Here is a 19,034-nt window from a genome sequence, read left to right as displayed (position 1 = left end):
GAGAAAAAAATAATTAACATTTCGGATCAATAACCTTTCATCAGTTCTGATGCAAGGTTATTGATCTGAAACGTTAACTGTTTCTCGCTCCCCAGATGCTGCCTGACTGCAGAATTTTCTATTTTTATTTGCTATTTGTGCTATTGTTTCTTATTCAAATCATGCCAGGCGGTATGCTTGAGCATTGGATGAAGATCTCTTGTCCCTCCCTCCCAAAGATTAACTTTTAGAACTCTCTAATCATCAGTAGCCATGAATTTATAGTACTATCTAAATAGATACTGGCACATTCTAGTTAACCAGGTGGAATTTTTCAGGTATATATTATCATGCAGGCCCCCACCTGCCAAGAATGAGACATATTCAATTTGTCATATGAACATTGATTTTAACTGTTGCTGGAGTGAAGAAATGACCCGATTGATCACCAAACACTGGGCTGGAAGGACATTTGCATGCTAAGAGATGCTGCTTATGGAGACAAAGGACTATTTCCTGCTCCAATTAACCCAAGTGGATTTTGATCACCAGACATTGAAGTGCATTCCAGGGCTTGCTAAGATGATACAATCCACAAAATCAGGACTGGTTAAACCAGTTAGTTGCATGACTTTTTGGCTGGTCCAGGTTTTTTGAATTGGCCACAGGACAGTTTGAATTAAGAAGGCAGTTGGAACCTGAAGCTGGAACAAGGAATCTCTCTCTCTCACACAAACTTTTACCCTTTATTCCTTCTACTTTTTGTGTCTCTATCTGCGTGTGTGTGTGTATTGCGTATGCATGCTAGCGCCATGGCGTCGCATATTCTTAGCCATTAACCGGATTAGAGTTTAACATTAATAAACTTCCACCTTTCTTGTTTAAATCTAAGGAAACCTGTCTGATTTCTTTGCCTTACAGTTGGAGCAGTGAACAAGGATTCACGGAGGGGGACCTAAAAACATGTTTTTTCAAAATTAAACCCTGTTACGGTTAAACCAGGCAAAGGCTGAGAGGGAACCCCTAGATCTTCTCACCTGGTTGTAACAATATGCTCACTTTTTTTTTTACAACCAAAAAACTTTTTTCTCCATACTTGCAGATGCTTTTAAAATGGGAAATTTATTTAATCTGAAATCGTGTGGGGTCTGGGCATGATTCAGGTTGAAATTTGTTTCTGGCCTGTTTTTTTTTTTGTAAAATCTGCATTAAATGCCAACGGTCTGCTGGACAATTTTTGGACCAGTCTATAATGACATCTCTGCATGACGCAATATGTTTACTGAAAAATGTGCGATTGGACCATGAGTATGACTTTTGCATTATATTTTGAAACACTTCTGCATCATCGGCTATCCCTCAATTTGAGAACGACGTCTACTCAGGGTCATGAGTTTAGAACAGAACAGTTACAACACAGACAGAGGCCATTCAGCCCATTGTATCTCTCTCATGTGTCTTCCTATGATTGAGCAGGCCGATTTCCGACCCACAGATCTTTGGGCATATGGGACAGGGCGTCCCACAAGGTTGTGGGATCCGGAGTGAAGGATTTGCTTCCTTTTCTTTCCGCCTCTGCTGTCACTGCCTCATCATTAAGGCGTTGGGACTCGGAAGCGTGATGCAACTTGGTGGACAAGTTGTCACCATTCTGAATGATTAGTAGCAAGCTCCTCTCAGTTGTTAAGGTCAATGCAGCTGCACTTCAAGGAGAGCTTCAGAGTGTCTTTGAAGTATTATCTTTATCCTCCCCTGAAACGTTGGCCATTTGAGAGTTGTGAGAACAGGTCCTGGCCAGGGAGACTATTTTCGGCCATCTGGACGCAGTGGCCAGTCCATTGGAGTTGATTTTGCAGGAATTTTGCCTGTATCCTTGTAGATCTGGCTTGAAGAAGGACACTAGAGTTTGTTGGACAATCCTCCCATTGAATCTGGAGGATGTGGCGGAGGCATTACTTATGTAATTTCTCTAGCGCTCTTGTATTGCTAATGCACAGTCGAGGTCTTGCTGCAATACAGGAGTTTGGTGAAGACAGCTGCTCTGTACATTAAGACTTTCATTGATTTGTGGAGGTCTTTGTTGTCAAACACTTGCTGTAATTTGTAGAAGGCTGAACTGGTGTACCTGATCCGGTGTTGGATCTCCTCGTCTCCTTTTGAGAAAGCTAACTGCCAAGGTATGAGAAGTACTCAACATATTTCAGAGTCTACCTTCAGGATATGTGGAAGGTGGAATATTTGGCAATGGGAGCCCTGCAACAAGCAATCAAATGGATTAAAAACAACAAAGCCTGACTTCTGCATACTAGAATTATCAATTACCTAGACTATTTTTAACTATTTCCTGCATATAACAGTGACTTAGAACTTAGTATAAAAATACGACATGGATGAACTATTTTGACGTTCAATAGCTGCATAGTAACTTTCTCCTCTTGCCCCAATGCTGTTGAGTACAAATGGCCTGCATCATCATACCTGTTGCTGTTTTAGACCCCCCCCTTTCTCCTCCACCCCACCATGTTATTGAACAAATGATATCCGAAATCATAATGTCAGTTTTCCAAAGTATTAAAGGTCTTATGAAGAGAAGTACTGTATATTATGGGGAAATAATACAGTTGAGTCCAGATAAACATACACTTGATCAAAATATAAAGTAGAATACTGATCTAACTAAGCACATTGTGGCAAACTGGCTACATGTAATACTGCTGGTCTCACCAGATATATTTTTCTTGTTATTAAAACTCATCTTGTTACTGTGCGCACCTCCAGTTTACAGGTTAGAGAAAAAAATACCTGTTATTTTTATCTATATCTTTTCTGCTTTGCATTCAAATAGGTGGCAACAAATAAAGGTCCAGCAAAAACTGTGCTTTTAAAACAGTATATTTTGAATATATGTATGCCCTCAGTTCATGGTGTTGTTGTCGATTTGCTTTCTGAAGAGTCCAGTGGGTCTTTTTTCATCCTTCTTTCCTCTTCTGAAGATGATGTTCGGGTATGGTCTCCAGTGGTGCACTCAAGTGGGTAGTTTTTATGTGAACCAGTTGACGACTGTTGACTGGTTACCTGATTATGTGGCTTCGTGGCCTAAAAACATATCCTCACCCCAAGATCCATGCACATGTGCTTTTCAGTAGGAGCTATTAAGGCCGATCAGAGTGGGAACCTTGGTATTTATCTTTTCACTTCCATCCAGCCAGGAAACATTCAGGTAATTTATTACTACAGCTGAGATTAGCACGAACAAGCAATTTGAAACTGGGACTTTCCTGGTCTGATGGCTGAATTTCACACTGGCTCCTGAATTTACTGAATTGTTGAGGCAGCTGTCTGTCTACTGTAAATGCTCCTTTGACATGGCCCTTTTTTGTATTTCGTCTCACATTGTGAAATTTGCCACCATAACACAGCTTCTAGGGCAATCCAAGTTGTTTAATGTGGGAACAAATATCTCACACTGGCTTATTAGAGGAACATAGAACAGTACAGCACAGTACAGGCCTTTCGGCCCACGATGTTGTGCCGAACCTTTAACCTACTCTAAGATCAAACTAACTACCTACCCTTCATTCTACTATCATCCATGTACCTATCCAAGAGTCGCTTAAATGCCCCTAATGTATCTGCTTCTACTACCACCGCTGGCAGCGCATTCCACGCACCCACCACACTCTGTGTAAAGAACCTACCTCTGACATCTCCCCGAAACCTTCCTCCAATCACCTTAAAATTATGCCCCCTGGTGGTAGCCCTTTCCACCCTGGGAAAAAGTCTCTGACTATCCACTCTGTCTATGCCTCTCATCATCTTGTACCCCTCTATCAAGTCACCACTCATCCTTCTTCGCTCCAATGAGCAAAGCCCTAGCTCCCTCAATCTTTCTTCGTAGGACATGCCCTCCAGTCCAGGCAGCATCCTGGTAAATCTCCTCTGCACCCTCTCTAAAGCTTCCACATCCTTCCTATAATGAGGCGACCAGAACTGAACACAATATTCCAAGTGTGGTCGAACCAGGGCCTTATAGAGCTGCAGCATAACCTCGCGGCTCTTAAACTCAATCCCCCTGTTAATGAAAGCCAACACGCCTTCTTAACAACCCTATCAACTTGGGTGGCAACTTTGAGCGATCCATGGACATGGACCCCAAGATCCCTCTGTTCCTCCACACTACCAAGAATCCTGTCTTTAAGCCTGTATTCCGCATTCAAATTCGACCTTCCAAAATGAATCACTTCACACTTTTCCAGGTTGAACTCCATCTGCCACTTTTCAGCCCAGCTCTGCATCCTGTCAATGTCCCGTTGCAACCTAGAACAGCCTTCCACACTATCCACAACTCCAGCAACCTTCGTGTCATCGGCAAACTTGCTAACCCAGCCTTCCACTTCCTCATCCAAGTCATTTATAAAAATCACAAAGAGCAGAGGCCCCAGAACAGATCCCTGTGGAACACCACTGGTCACCGAGCTCCAGGCTGAATACTTTCCATCTACTACCACCCTCTGACTTCTATGGGCCAGCCAATTCTGTGTCCAGACAGCCAACTTTCCCTGAATCCCATGCCTCCTTACTTTCTGAATGAGCCTACCATGTGGAACCTTATCAAACGCCTTGCTAAAATCCATATACACCACATCCACTGCTCTTCCTTCATCAATGTGTTTTGTCACATATTCAAAGAATTCAATAAGGCTTGTGAGGCATGACCTGCCCCTTACAAAGCCATGCTGACTGTCTCTAATCAAACCATGCTTTTCCAAATAATCATAAATCCTGTCTCTGAATCCTCTCCAATAATTTGCCCACTACCAACGTAAGACTGACTGGTCTATAATACCCAGATGTGTGCTGCACCACTGCAAGTCCCATCATCCTGTAGTTAACACTAATGGAACTAATAGTCGTTGTATTGAGGAGTCAAAGGAAAGGGTGCATTAAAGAACAAGAAGAATGATCCCAAGTTTTCAGGGATACGCTGCAATAAAAATTAGAGAAGCTCAAGCTGTACAGCCTGGACAATGAGGTTAAGGTTGGGTCATATCAAACTTTTAAATGATATTGATGAGGTAAGTCTGAATATTACTTCAAGAGATAACAATTTCAATGAAAAGTATGATTTTTTTTAAAATCGGAGGCTGATGAATGTTATTAATAACAAACCACAACAAGACCTTAGTGACAAGGATATTGGGGCATTCAAAATGCAATTGGATGCTGGAAGGATGGGCTTTCTTAGTTGAATTGCTCATCCATGACTATTTTAAGAATGATCACAATTCTTCCCTTCCCCCATTGTTTGCAAAGATGTGTGCCACGCTATTTATTTCTAAGTCAAATTGGGTTGGTGGTTATTAGGTGTTCCATTTCAGTTGAAATGTGGACAAAACTGAACTGAAAAGGTGATGGTCTGGGAAGAGATGCAGTTGTTGGTCTTTTCCCAATATGTAATATAACTGGCAAAGGTTAGAAAAGAATTAGGTTTTAAGCAAGTGAAGGGGAAGGGTGTGAGGGAGAGAACAAAGGAGAAAGTGTTTGATGGGGCAGAGGGAGATTAAATAACGAGCACTCTGGCACACACTTTCTCTGATCTTCATATCAGAGGTTGCTGTTTGTAGCTTTGTAAAGACTATTGCAGTGAGTAAGTTCTCTTCTATTTTTTTCAGTTTCTTCATTCTTGGACAATCCTAAAATTGTATATCAATCAGTTTGGAAATTGTTCAGTTTTTTCTTGTTAATATAGATAATGTGGAACTTGTACTGAAGAGCGTTAATGATCGTCATGGCAGTGAGAGCCATGATAATGATCAGCCAGATTATGACAGTGTTGCTTCAGATGAAGATACGGACCAGGAACCAACAGCTAAAGCAATCAGAGCAAAGGTACCTCTACTGTGTCAATTTAATGAAGTTCAAGTTAGGTAGTGGCCTGATACTAATTGTACTTCTGAAACATGTCCAAAATTAACAATGAACGTTAAGTTCCAGTTCCTTTCTAAAGAAGTATATTTTTCTATCCCTATCAGTGTTTACAAAACACTTACAAAAAGAAGGAAAGCTGGGTGAGTGCTTTAAATTCAAATTACTCCCCTTTCATAGAACCAAACAAGTCTTCCAGGATACTTTTTAACACACAATTTGTCATCATGGGAAATTGCAAAGTAGAGTTCCCATCCCTTCTTAGTGATTGCAGTGATATCGGTTGCTGAGAATGAGGTATCACATCCAGCTGCAGTTCTATTGCAAGCAGCAAAGGGTAGCAGGAGAGCTATTCCAGAATCATCCAACTGCAAGAAGTCACACTTGGTCATCAACAAAAATAAAAAATGCTGGAAATACTCAGCAGGGCTGGCAGCATCTTTGGAGAGATGTTAGCGTTTCAGGTCTGTGACCTTTCATCTGAACTGGCAAAGATTAGAGAAGAATTGGGTTTTAAGCAAGTGAAGGGAGGTGGGGTTGGGGGAGGTGGGGAAGAGAACAAAGGGGAAGGTGTTTGATAGGGCAGAGGGTGATTTAATAACAGCTGTCCTGTGACAAAGGCAAAGCATGTGTTAATGTTTGTGGTGAAAGGCAAAGCATTAGTCCAAAGAGACTGTTAATAGTGGAATAGTGAACAGCTCTGACTACATGAAAAGCGGCACATGGTTAAAAAATAAAATATTAAAAAACGGCCAGTCACGCTCTGAAGTTACTGAACTCAATGTTCAGTCTACAAGACTGTAGAGTGCCTAATGGACCGATCAGGTGCTGCTCCTCGAGCTTGCATTGCTGTTCACTGGAGCAGGCCAAAGACAGAAGTGTTGGCATGAGAGCAGGGGGGGAGGAGTGTTGAAATGGCAAGCAAGCAGAAGCTCGGGGTCATGCTTTCGGACTGAGCAGAGCTGTTCAGCAAAGTGGTCACCCAATCTGCGTTTGGTCTCCCCGATGTTAGGGTGTCGCAGTGGTTAGCACCGCAGCCTTACAGCTCCAGTGACCCGGGTTCAGTTCTGGGTACTACCTGTGCGGAGTTTGCAAGTTCTCCCTATGACTGTGTGGGTTTCCGCCGGGTGCTCCAGTTTCCTCCCACAGCCAAAGACTTGCAGGTTGATAGGTAAATTGCCATTGTAAATTACCCCTAGTGTAGGTAGGTGGTAGGAGAATGGTGGGGATGTGCTAGGGAACATGGGGTTAATATAGGATTAGTATAAATGGGTGGTTGTTGGTCGGCACAGACTCAGTGGGCCGAAGGGCCTGTTTCAGTGCTGTATCTCTAAATAAAATAAGAAATAAAAAAATAAAAATGTTGAGACCACATTGTGAGCATTGAATACAGTATACTAAACTGAGAAGTACAACTAAATCGCTGCTTCACCTGAAAGGAGTATTTGGGGCCTTGGATAGTGAGGAGAGAGGAGGTAAAAGGGCAGGTATTATACCTCCTGCGATTGCATGGGAAGGTGCAGTGGGAAGCGGGCAAGGTGTCGGGGGTAATGGAAGAGTGGACCAGGGTGTCGCGGAGGGAACGATCCCTTCGGAATGCTGACCCGAGGGGAGGGGAAGATGCGTTTGGTGGTGGCATCACGCTGCAGGTGGCGGAAATGGTGGAGGATGATCCTCTGGATGTGGAGGCTGGTGGGGTGGAAAATGAGGACAAAGGGGAGCCCTGTCGCGGCTCTGGGAGGGAGGGGAAGGCGTGCGGGCAGAAGTGCGGGAAATGGGCCGGACACGGTTGAAGGCCTTGTCAACCACAGTGGGGGGAATCCTCGGTTGAGGAAAAAGGAAGACTTATCAGAGACGCTGTTGTGGAAGGTTGCATCGTCAGAGCAGATGCATCGGAGACAGAGAAACTGGGAGAATGGAATGGAGTCCTTGCAGGAGGCAGGGCCTGAAGAAGTGTAGTCAAGGTAGCTGTAGGAGTCAGTGGGCCTATAATGAATATTAGTGGGCAGCCTATCCCCAGAGATGGAGACAGAGAAGTCGAGGGAGGGAAGTGTCGGAAATGGACCATGTAAAGGTGAGAGAAGTCACACTTGGTGTTGCTTTTCCAGGCTGTGCACATGTACAACCTCTTTTGCTCTTTAACATGTTGACAACTGGGTCTTTGGCTCTCACCAAACTTCAACAAAGTGGCAATATTTTCAGTGGGAAGCATGGTCCAGCAACAAGCCTTATTTGAATTTCTCTTTTGTTTGAGGGTAGTGCCATGGAGGAATCAACTGATGTACTGTTTTGAGATTAAGTGGTAGTGATTATAAGGCAGTAATCTCAAACCTCAGATTTTCTTAGTTTTATCTAAACCCATTCAATATGATGCTTGTCAGTTATAATCATCCATTGTTTAAAAGCTTAAAAAAATCCACATGCGAACTTCAATTCGAATCTGTTCATTCTGTACTGCAACATTTAATGTTATGGTCCCAACAGCTTTTTGGCACCTGCCTAGCCATTCTAACAGAGTTCAGTGAAGGATTGTAGGTAGTATGAGTAAAAAGGATTTTTAAACGAAGCTTTAGCTTTTGTCTCCAAAAACTGGATTGTTTTATAACTATCTACAAAGAAAGAGAATTTTGTTCTTCAAATATGTTTCTTATTGTAGAGCATGGACTCTGATCTGTCAGATGGACCAATTACATTACAGGAATACATGGAGGTGAAAAATGCACTCAGCGCTTCCGAGGCAAAGATACAGCAGCTGATGAAAGTGAACAGCAACTTGAGCGACGAGCTGCGTTTGATGCAAAAAAAAGTAAGAATAACTTTTTCAGACAATCCTTGAAGAGTTCATTGTGCTCGATAGCCAGGGATCAATGATAAATTTTGTGAGTTAAAGGATTGAGATCCCAGTGGCTTTTTTTGGTAGCTGTATGGGTTACTGAAATATGCATTCCATTTTCATTTACCTATAGCTCTTTAATTGGGGTGTTGGGATTGAGGATTTTTGTACTAAATGCAACACCAAATATTAAGTACCTGAACAGTACTCCATTACGCTTCAGATTTCTCTCTGTTTTGTCGATTTAATTTTTGTTTCTATTTGCGTGTTGAGTTGGACCTGAACTGGTATTGGTAAAATTTTTGGCCATCTTTATACATTTTGCAAAAGAGAGAAAAATGTGATGTTCTTTGTCCCCTCCACCACCACCCCCCAGCCCTATTCCCAATATTACCATATTTTCTGTACCACACATGGCTTGGGGGGGTGGCTGACTTGGTGAAAACTAGGTTAGTTATAGCCATTTTGTAAGGTTCCAAATACTTCGATATTATTTTGAGGCTGAAATTAAGTATTGCAATGGCTTTTGCTGGCTACCTTCATAGTGCAAATCTTTCAAGTCAGGGTCATCGTTGTTTTTCATCCCTGCAATCATTGGGCTGGATTTTCTTCTCCCCTAAGCGTCGGGTTCAGTGGCCGATGGGGGTCTGAAGATGCCTCTGGGAGAGGGCCGCCACGCACCCGAAGCCGGGAGGGCCCGGCCCAATATTACTGGTGACGGCGGCAAGGGGACCCCAATTTGAATATTTAAATATATTAAAATGAATGAATTAATGACACATCGCTGCCTGATGTCCCACTGTGATCTTTGGCCCGGTGGCCAGCGCTCCCGCGCCTTTGGATCCCCATCTGGGGAAATGAGATGCCACGCTGGTGGGGAGGGGCAAGGAGATAAGTTTATCAGTGTGGGGGAGGTGGGGTGGGGGAACAGGGTCAGATTAACTTCATGGGTGTAGGGGATGGTGGGAAGGGTTGAAGTTTAAAGTTTGTGCACTTTGTGGGGTGGGAGGGGGAGGTCAGATGGACACGTTATTTTGGGGGACAGCTCAAATAATTAATTTAATTTTTATTAGGCGGTGGGAGAGGAGTAGAAGAAATGTCCTCATTTATATTTTCCTTTTAAATATTTAAATTTCCTAGTAGGCTGACAGCCCTTTAAAAATGGCGTCAGTACCTGTACAGCTTGTTGTCTTTTCTGAGTTGGAGAGGAGACCAAAACTGAATGTTACTCCAAATTAGGTCTTAGAAATAGTTTGTATAACCCTGTTATTGTGTTCCTAGTTTTCTAGCAAAATCATACATCACAGAAGGAAGCCATTCGGTCCATCATGCCTGTGCCATCTGTTTTGAAGAACTATCCAGTTAGTCCCATTACCCTGTTCCTTCCCCATAGCTTTGCAACTTTTTCCCCTTCAAGTACATTTCCAATTTCCTGTGGTTACTAGTCCTTCTGCTTGTGCCATCCTTTTAGGCAGTGCATTACAACCCTGAATCATGTTTTACTTTGCTGCAGCTTCCTGACGCAATGCTTGTGCTCTGTAAGAGTAGTCACCGATCACTTGCCAGTTTTCCTTTTCTGAGTCTGAAACTGCAAACCATGGTGTATTTTATTTCCTTTATTTTCATCTATGTGCATAATTACATGTTTGCCAAACAGTCTTGAAAACAGACAATCTTAAGTCTACTTCCCCAACATATCTAAATCTACTTGCAACAACATGATGCTTTCATCAACCAGTTATATCAAACTTTTTTGCTAATCTCTCAACTCTTCTAAGTTATTGACTTTCTCTCACAATTTGGTGGTAATTTTTCAGAAACTATGCTCTGTGCTCTCCTGTCATATTAAACATAATGTTCAGAAGAGAACGTAACACTGAACCTGGGTGACCTACTTGTGACTGGACTCTGTGGGAAGCTGCCTCCTTTAAAACTGTCCTTTATTTATCATCCTTGCCATAAAATAATGTAGAAAAGCAATTGATGCTTTAATTTATGAAAGGTCATTTTTAACCTTTCACAACTTTACAATTCCTGTCATTCAACACCTGTTCAGAGGGAGAGGTGCTTGTGGGGCATACTTATTTCTTCCTTTTAGACTGAATTATAGCAAGTATTTTTTTGCATTTCTGCCAGGTTCATTCCTGGTTTTACTCTCCAGTAGTGTGCAACAGCCCCAACAAACAAATTTCTCTGCAGCACCTGTGGAAGAGCCTGTCACTCCAGAATTGGCCTTTATAGCCACTCCAGGCGCTGCTTCACAAACCACTGACCACCTCCAGGCGCGTATCCATTGTCTCTCGAGATAAGGAGGCCCAAAAGAAGTGGAAAAGAAATGAAGGTTTAGAAATCGAAAATGTTGTTAGTCCTCTGATCAAATTTCTTTTCACTTTTTTTGTGTGAAGTGTTTGGAAAAGAGCCAACATTTAAATGTTGCCTTTTTAAAGTGAAGTGCTTCCACACAGTGAAAAGAAAAGCAGTTTGTTAGCCTGTCTCAATAATCATCTCTCATCTGTTGTGTTGCAAGGTCCCTTGTCCTGCTTCAACAGGAGTCATTTCTTGTATGCCTTCCCCTTGGATTGTGAGCACATGGGAGATAACACAGACAAAATCACAGACTGGCAGTTTTTGTTTTAAAGGAAGAACTGTCAGGGCAAACATTTGACAACTCTGAAGGTTAGAATGCAGGAGGTAGATAAGTTTAAGTTGAGGAAGGTGACTCACCAATGTGGGGAGGTGTAGTATGTTCATTATTTTGTTTTCTTATGTAAAGACAAATTGCACTGATGGAAGTAAGAGAGTTTGATCACAACTATTGTTCTATATGTTCACTTGCAGTAAAATAAACAGTGATTCCTGACAACGCAGCTGGCCACTGACGTCATCAGGCTGCGCCAAGGTGTGCACTTGTGAAGATGGGCTCTTGCTCTCTGCACGTGCACTGCGTTCCGACTTGCCAGTACTGGTTAGCGCATGCGCCGATGATGTCATTGTGTGACGTGCGCATCTTCGGGCAACGCGCCTGGTCAGCCTATGCACATGCGCTTTACGCGTACAGCAATGTAACACTAACGTGTTCACCCATGCGTTGAGCTCTGCTCCCCCCTCCCCCTCGCTGCTCTCGCCGGCCGCTCTGCTCTCCCCCTCGCTGCTCTCGCCAGCCCATCCGCTCCTCCCCCCCCACGTCCCTGGCCCACTCGCTCACGCCCTCCCCGGCCCGCTTCGCTGCTCACCCACTCCCTCTTTCCCACCCCCTCGTCCCCGGGCCCAGCCCGCTCCGCTCCCCCCAGACCCCGGCCCGCTCCCCTCCCCTCCACCCCCAACCCCACACCCCCCAGTCCCGCTCGCTCGCTTTCTTCCTCCCGCCATTGTGTGCTGCCATGTGTTTGGGTCAGGTTGTCTTCGTGTGATTATTTGAGCAGTGCCATCTTTAGTCCTGGCAGCTGCCTGAAGTCGCAGACTGAGATGTTTTAGTGGCACGTGCTGCATTTGCACATGTGCCACCACAGTGCCTCCTAGTGGTAGTGTTGTCAGTAAACGCAGCCTAAAATAAAAGAGCTTAAGGATATCTTTTTTATGTCCACCTTTGAAAAGATTGAAGAAGAGCATGTTGGGGCATGTTCATCTACTGGGATGTGCTGTTGCATTTCTAACTATGCTATTGCATAGTTGCATATTCAGCAGTAAAGGAAAAGACCTGAATATAGAGCACCCAGATGGCTTACATTTTTTTTTATTCGTTCATGGGATGTGAGCATTGCTGACAAAGCCAGCATTTGTTGCCCATTTCCAGTTGCCCTTGAGAAGGTGGTGGTGAGCCGCTGCCTTGAACCGCTGCAGTCCATGTGGTGTAGTTACACCTACAATGCTGTTCAGAAGGGAGTTCCAGGCTTTTGACACAGTGACAGTGAAGAAATGGCAATATAATTCCAAATCGGGATGGTGTGTGGCTTGGAGGGGAACCTGCAGTTGGTGGTGTTCCCATGTTCTTGTCCTGCTAGGTGGTAGTCATGGGTTTGGAAGATGCCGAAGGAGGCTTGAGTGAAATAGCACTGCTGTACTGAGAAAATTAAAAATGCAGGACCCAAACTTCTAACGCTTGGCAATCCCCGAAAAGAAGTGAGCAGCATTCTGTGACCTGCTTCGTGTACAGTAGGAAGCTGTTTTAATAATCACAAACAGGCTGACTAGAAAGTGAAATCACAATAGTGATAATTCAATGAGTGGTGATTAAAAATTAATCATGATCTGACGCAGATATAATCTGTTTAGGGGCTTGAAGCTCAGTGGAGGAAGAAATTCAATAACCATTTTACAATAGATGTCAGACAATAGCAAGATCTGAAATTACAGCAAGCGCGTTGAAAGTCGTAACGGAAGCTGTTTACAGTCTCTGATGAAGAGGGAGGAGAAACCTGAGCAATTCAGCTCAGTGATTCATGAAAATGTCAGAGCAGTTTACAAGGAATAGAATGACATTTCCAATAAAATGTGTTTTCTTTAAAAGAAAATTGTGCGAGCAATGATGAATCTTCCTTTTCACTTTCTTTACCCTTATACAGATGGGTTGTAATAATTTCACATTCATGTATTGGTAGTCATAAATTAAACACAGCCAGAATTCTCCCTGAACTGAAATTTCATCTACCTTATTCTGTCACATTAATAAACTAATGGGTTGGAACTGACCGATCGTTTAACCCTCAGTAAAAGTTTTTTAAAATGTGCAGTTTCCTATGAAGAGTGAACAGCCCGCATGGTTCTTTATAAGTAAAAGCAAATGTTTCAAGGTATGAAATGATTGCCAGACAAGCTTTTTAATTGGACCAAGGCTCCCTCCCCCACCACGGTCTGCATTCAACACAAAAGTTTTTTTTCAGTGTAGCCATTAATAAATTAAAGCAATTTGACGCACATTATCAAAAATGTAATAGTCGCCCTAGTATGTAAAACTGGAAAATCCCAGGTTTGATTGATCTCTGCTGAATTAGTTGTGTGGCAATCGAGAATCTGTGTCTTTCCAAGATACCACTTGTGAAAGAAAGAACTTGCATTTATATAGTGTCTTTTATCTCCACTGATGTCCCAAAGCACTTCACACACTGTTATGTAGGTAAATGCAACAGCCAGTTTGTATAGCAAGATCCCAGAAAGAGCAAATGTGATGAATGACCAGGTAATCTATTTTTGGAATGTTGGTTGAGGGATGAATTTTGGCCTCGACACTGGAAGAACATCCTCTTTAAATTGTGTTATAGGATCTTTTGCATCTCTTGAATAGGAAGATGTGGCCTAGATTTAATGAATCGACTGACAATGCAGCACTCCTTCAGGACTACATTGTCAGCTTTATCTGTGTTCCAAGCCCTCACATGGGCTTGTCCTGTTCACTCCTTGTGGGTACAAGAGTGTTACCAGTTGAGCCAAACTGATGCTTGAGACTTAAAGTTACTTGGGGTTCCTGCATCTTATTGTTTCCCAATGACTCCCACTAGAAAGTGCACATATGTAGATTTTTGATTTGATTACAGGACCACCTCCAGGCGCTTACCCATTGTCTCCCGAGACAAGGAGGCCAAAGAAGAAGAACAGGATTAAGCTAATTTGTAATGTCCTCAACAGCACAATGGAATAGCCAATGCTTATTGTCCAGCCTCACCAGTGAAGAATAGCAATGTGGGAATGTGGCCTGCACTTTTGGAACTGTACAGCACCATGAATCAGCAGCTACTACTGAAGAGTAGGGAGGAAAATGTATTTATATGAATATTTTATTTAAAAAAAGCAAAGGCTGCTATTTCTGTAGACCCTCCAGGAATCTTGAGCTTAAATCAGTAATTTAAACTCTTGCAACAGCACAATACTGCAGATGCTGGAAATCCAAAATAAAAACAGAAAATGCTGGAAATACCCAGCAGGTCTGGCAGCACCTGTGGAGAGGGAAATAAAGTTCATGTTTCAGGTCTGTGACCTTGCGTCAGAACTGCCCGACCTGCTGGATATTTACAGCATTTTCTGTTTTAATTTAAACTCTTGATTCTGCTGGCATTGGCAGCTCAGTGATCTGAGCCACTTGAGTTTTGAGTTAGTACTTGTGCCTGAGTTACTGTGGGGACAGGTGAATGTAAATATATTGAGTCATTCTGTTCTGTTCTCTGAGAAACAGTTTCATTTTAACTCAATGTTTATAATGCTGAACCAGTTCTACCTAGCATTGATTTAATGGCCTGTCTTTTAAACTTTTAACTGGTTGTAATAAGTAGCTTTATTTCACCAAAGAATGACTCCGATAGAATATGTGGGTGAGATGTTTTCCCACTTGCGAATCTTCGCTGTTGTGACTTAGGGGCATGAAACGTTTAGGACAGCGTAATTTTTCCTTTCTTTTGTACAGTGCCAATCCTTTTTATTTAAATTGTTGATAGTCTTTAATGTAGCTCCATCAGAGGCAGTGGGCCATTCTCCCCTTCGTATAAAGGATCCCATTGTACTATTCAAAGAGGAGCAAATGAGTTCCCTCGATGCCCTGGCCATTATTTATCCCTCCACCTACACCAGGGGTTGGCAACGTTTTTTATTTGGAGCTTTTTTAAAAAACATTCTTAAAATAAAAACTATTGGAAACCGTAAGATGAAAATTTGGCATTTTTAAACCAAATACATGGCAGATGGCTTCTGGTAGAATGCATAATTTGCATATATAATAAAATACATGCATTGATTTTATGCATCAACAGAAAAAAATTAAAATGGAACCAGCGCTGAATTATCATATTTTTGACGCTTTTTGCGTCTTTTTTGATTTATTTTTCCGCATATCTCCAGTATGCATGTTCCTATTTTGTGCGTGTTCGTAAAGAAAATGTAAGAATGGTGAAGCATATTAATTTAATGGAAAAACAGCATGTTTCCACTTGGAATAAAAAAAAAGTAATAAGAAATTTACATATAAAACAGAGAATGCTTTTTGCCTTTGTGTTTTTATAACAGATCTTGTGGCAAATGGAATTTTTTCACGCTAATTTGTCAGTAAAGTAATCTTTAAACAAGCTTTAAGATGCGTAGAACTCAGACAATTTTTTCGGTTATTCATTCTCGTGATTTTTAAAAAAGCTTCTCATCGACGATAATGTATTCAAAATGTGCTCAGATGTATTAAAAACAATAGTGGTCGCAACCATATAACCTGTTCTCGTACCAAAGGCATTATCTATAACCATGGTGTAGCTATACCACTCAAACAAGCTTATTTAGAGCACGATGATTTTTTTCATTAAAATGATAATTTGAAACCGCAAAGTGCAGCATGATTAGCTTTTTATCCCCACAATAAAACCATGGCTCTTACTTTTACTGACAGTTTTTTTTAGGCTTTTTTCATGATAATGCTAATCAACCGGAAAAGATTGGGAACCGCAGGCATTAACTGAATTAAAGATTTTAAAGAACTGTTTGTGGCTCTGGAGCCACAGGTTGTCGAGCCCTGGCTTACACCAACAAAAGACATTAGCTGGTCATTTATTTCATTGTGTTGCGACCAGGTGTGAAAGGTGTCTAGGGGTCTTTCTCAGCCTTCTCCTAGTCTTCTTGTAACAGGGTTTTGTTTTAAACATACTGTGTTTGGAGCTCCCCATTGGTGTATTCTTGTTCACTGCTTTCCAATTATAGGGCAAGGAAATGAGCACAAACCGGCTTTCTTAGGTTTAAAGAAGAAAAGTGAAATTTATTTAAACTTAAACTCTAATTCAGTTAACACCTACGGATACACACCGCGCCCCATGCTAGCATGCATACGCGATATGCACATGCAAATGGAGACAGAAAAGAGCAGAAGAAAAATCATTGAGAGGTTTGAGGCAATCTGTGAAGAGGGGTTTTTGTTGTTGTGCTTCGAGCTCGCTGTAGTCTTTGCTTGTAGGAAGATCTTGTTTTTCGTTGGGGCCCAGTATTATTCCTAAAACTTGTTCACTGTAGCAGACTTTTCTCTCTTGGGGTTCATATGTCTTCAATGGTTTCTGAAACTGGTGAGAGAGATGAGAACAGACAGGAGAGAGGTCTTTTCAGTCCAGGAGCAAACCGCTTTCTTCCAGTTTAAAACTCTGTGGCAAGTTCAAATTCAAAAAAACTCCAACAGCCAGTTAGTCATGTGACTAAACTAGTCTGACCACGTCTGTCTGTGTATTCGGCCATCTTAGCAGCTAACCTGGAATGAGAGCTCCTCCACCCTCAACCTCTGGTAATCAAAAGTCCATTATGGATTGAATGTGTAAGGAAATGGACTTTTGTCCCTTTTAAACATTCTGTGTAAATACACAAATGGCTTTCCAGTCAAGGGTCTGGTGTTTTTTTTAAAAGCAAGTTCTTTCTTTATTCCAGTAACAGTTTAAAAATCGATGTTTATGTGGCAAAATTAATGTGCCTTATTCTTGGCAGGTGGGGGCCTGCATGACCACCACCACACCCAGGGGAATAAAATGCGGTTTGAAAAAAAAGGCACATTCCATTAAATGGTTTGATAAAAATATAAAATACAGAAAGAAAAACTGTGCATTTCTCTTTCATTTCCATTCATTCATAACTCTTAAAACTGATTAAAATTGTCTTTTCTGGGTGCCAGGGCTGCTTCATTCCTCCTTTTTGGCATCCCAGTAAACATGTGGTTCTTTGGGGAAGCTTTTCTGCAGTTTGCCCATTGCCATGACTGCCTAGGGTTTTGGTTCCTGCTGAGGTAAAAAAAAAAAAAAATTTCCGGAGAGTTAGTAGTGGGCGGCTTTATCCTGAACACGCTTTCAGTGCTTTGCTGAATCATGCAAAGGTTTTTAACTTCAGGGGATGAGTGGTTCCCTTTTCCTCTGACTGTGGGGGAGGATTCTTTGTTACTCTCCCCTTTGTTCTCTGGGACATTTCTGCCTGCAGGTATTTGTGCAGACTTGACTGCACTCTTCTGTGGCACTTCGACTAGGTGAGGCATCAGCCTCACAGTTTCTGTGCCCGCCAGAGATCTATCTTTGTGTCTGCAGGTTCCTGTGAATGCTGTTAGCAACTCTGGTGGGGTGCTTCTAGTGTCTGCAATTACGTAGGAGAATGTGGGGTCTAACTTTTCACGTTTTTCGGGGTTGACTGATGGGACAGTAGGGGTTTTCATTCGGGATTCGTCCCGGACTTCCTTTAAGCTGCCTTCTTGGTCACTTTTTCCCCTTCCCTTTCTAAACCTTTGCCAGCCATGTGCCTGCCTGTCCCCTTTTGTTCTCGGCGGGTGTCCCTTACAGTTCACCAACCCTCTCCTGGAGGGTCCTCCTAACACTGGTACAGGACTTAAGGGTGCAGGCATCACTGTAGGTTGGGGTTTCCCCTCAACCTGGCACACGTAGCAACTCCTGCAGTACTCCACCACATCTTTGTGGAGTTTTGGCCAGTCAAACTGCTGTCTTATGCGCTTTGGTCTTTCGTATACCGGCATGTACAGCAACTATAGTCTCGTGGGCCCTTCTTAATATTTCTCCCCGATACCTCTGTGGCACCACTAACTGGTGAACTAATGTCCACTCCTTGCCCTCAGGTCTGTGAGGAGAACTCCATTTCCTCATCAGTACCTCATTCTTTAAATAGTAGCAATCAGGGACTCCTTCTGCTTCACTTTCAGACTGGGCAGCATTTGCTAACTCTCACAATACTGGGTTGGCTCGCTAAGCGTCAGACAGGGAAAATCCATTATATCATTCCCTGGGTCTCGTAACTTTCCAAAGAAAGTCTCGGACAGGCAGGCCTCATGGTCATCTGCCTGCAGTGCCAATTCAGTCTCCTCTGGGGGAGCTGGTTTGATCATGGCCTGCTTCATTACATGTTCAGGGAAACTGCAGAGGAACCATCTCCTGCCATGACCCTGTCTCTCTGACTTCCTGCGGTCTTTCTTTCACTACTAGGGTGGGCTGCCACCCTCACGCCTGCCAGGTCATTACCTAAGAGCAGGTCAAGCCCGCCCACAGGCAAACTAGGGACAATCCCTACAGTCACCAGTCTCAAAACCAGGTCGCACTCCAGGTGCACCCGGAGTATAGGTACACACTGCCTCTAAATACCATTCACCACCATTTTGGTGTTCACTGCACTCTCTGGGGGAAAAGTCAGGCCTTTTCCCAGTAAAAAGGATCTAGTGGCCCATGTGTCCCTGAGAATCACTATGGGTTTGCTTGCCCCACTCGTGGGGTATGGGGTTACTTTCCCTTCAGACACAAAACCCTGATAACCATCAGGAATCCTATTAACTTTTCCTGCACTGGCCGTAGTAAGCTTCCTG

General features: G+C 42.8%; 1 protein-coding gene across 8 annotated transcripts in view; it reads left to right on the top strand.

Annotated features, from left to right (window-relative positions):
• git2a (G protein-coupled receptor kinase interacting ArfGAP 2a) overlaps positions 1-19,034 on the top strand; it is a 145,808-nt gene that overhangs the window by 104,402 nt on the left and 22,372 nt on the right. For 7 of the 8 annotated variants that reach the window (XM_068054770.1, XM_068054775.1, XM_068054774.1 and 4 more), the window contains exons 13-14: positions 5,729-5,868; positions 8,561-8,710. In XM_068054770.1, the coding sequence (XP_067910871.1) occupies positions 5,729-5,868; positions 8,561-8,710 (290 nt within the window). The remainder of the gene's footprint in view (positions 1-5,728; positions 5,869-8,560; positions 8,711-19,034) is intronic. The other variant, XM_068054771.1, reaches the window with a different exon arrangement.

Source organism: Heterodontus francisci, chromosome 23 (genome assembly GCF_036365525.1).
Source record: "Heterodontus francisci isolate sHetFra1 chromosome 23, sHetFra1.hap1, whole genome shotgun sequence".
Classification (NCBI taxonomy): Eukaryota; Metazoa; Chordata; class Chondrichthyes; order Heterodontiformes; family Heterodontidae; genus Heterodontus; species Heterodontus francisci.
The sequence above is the reverse complement of the archived record's forward strand: the minus strand, read 5'-3'. Positions and strand labels throughout refer to the sequence as shown.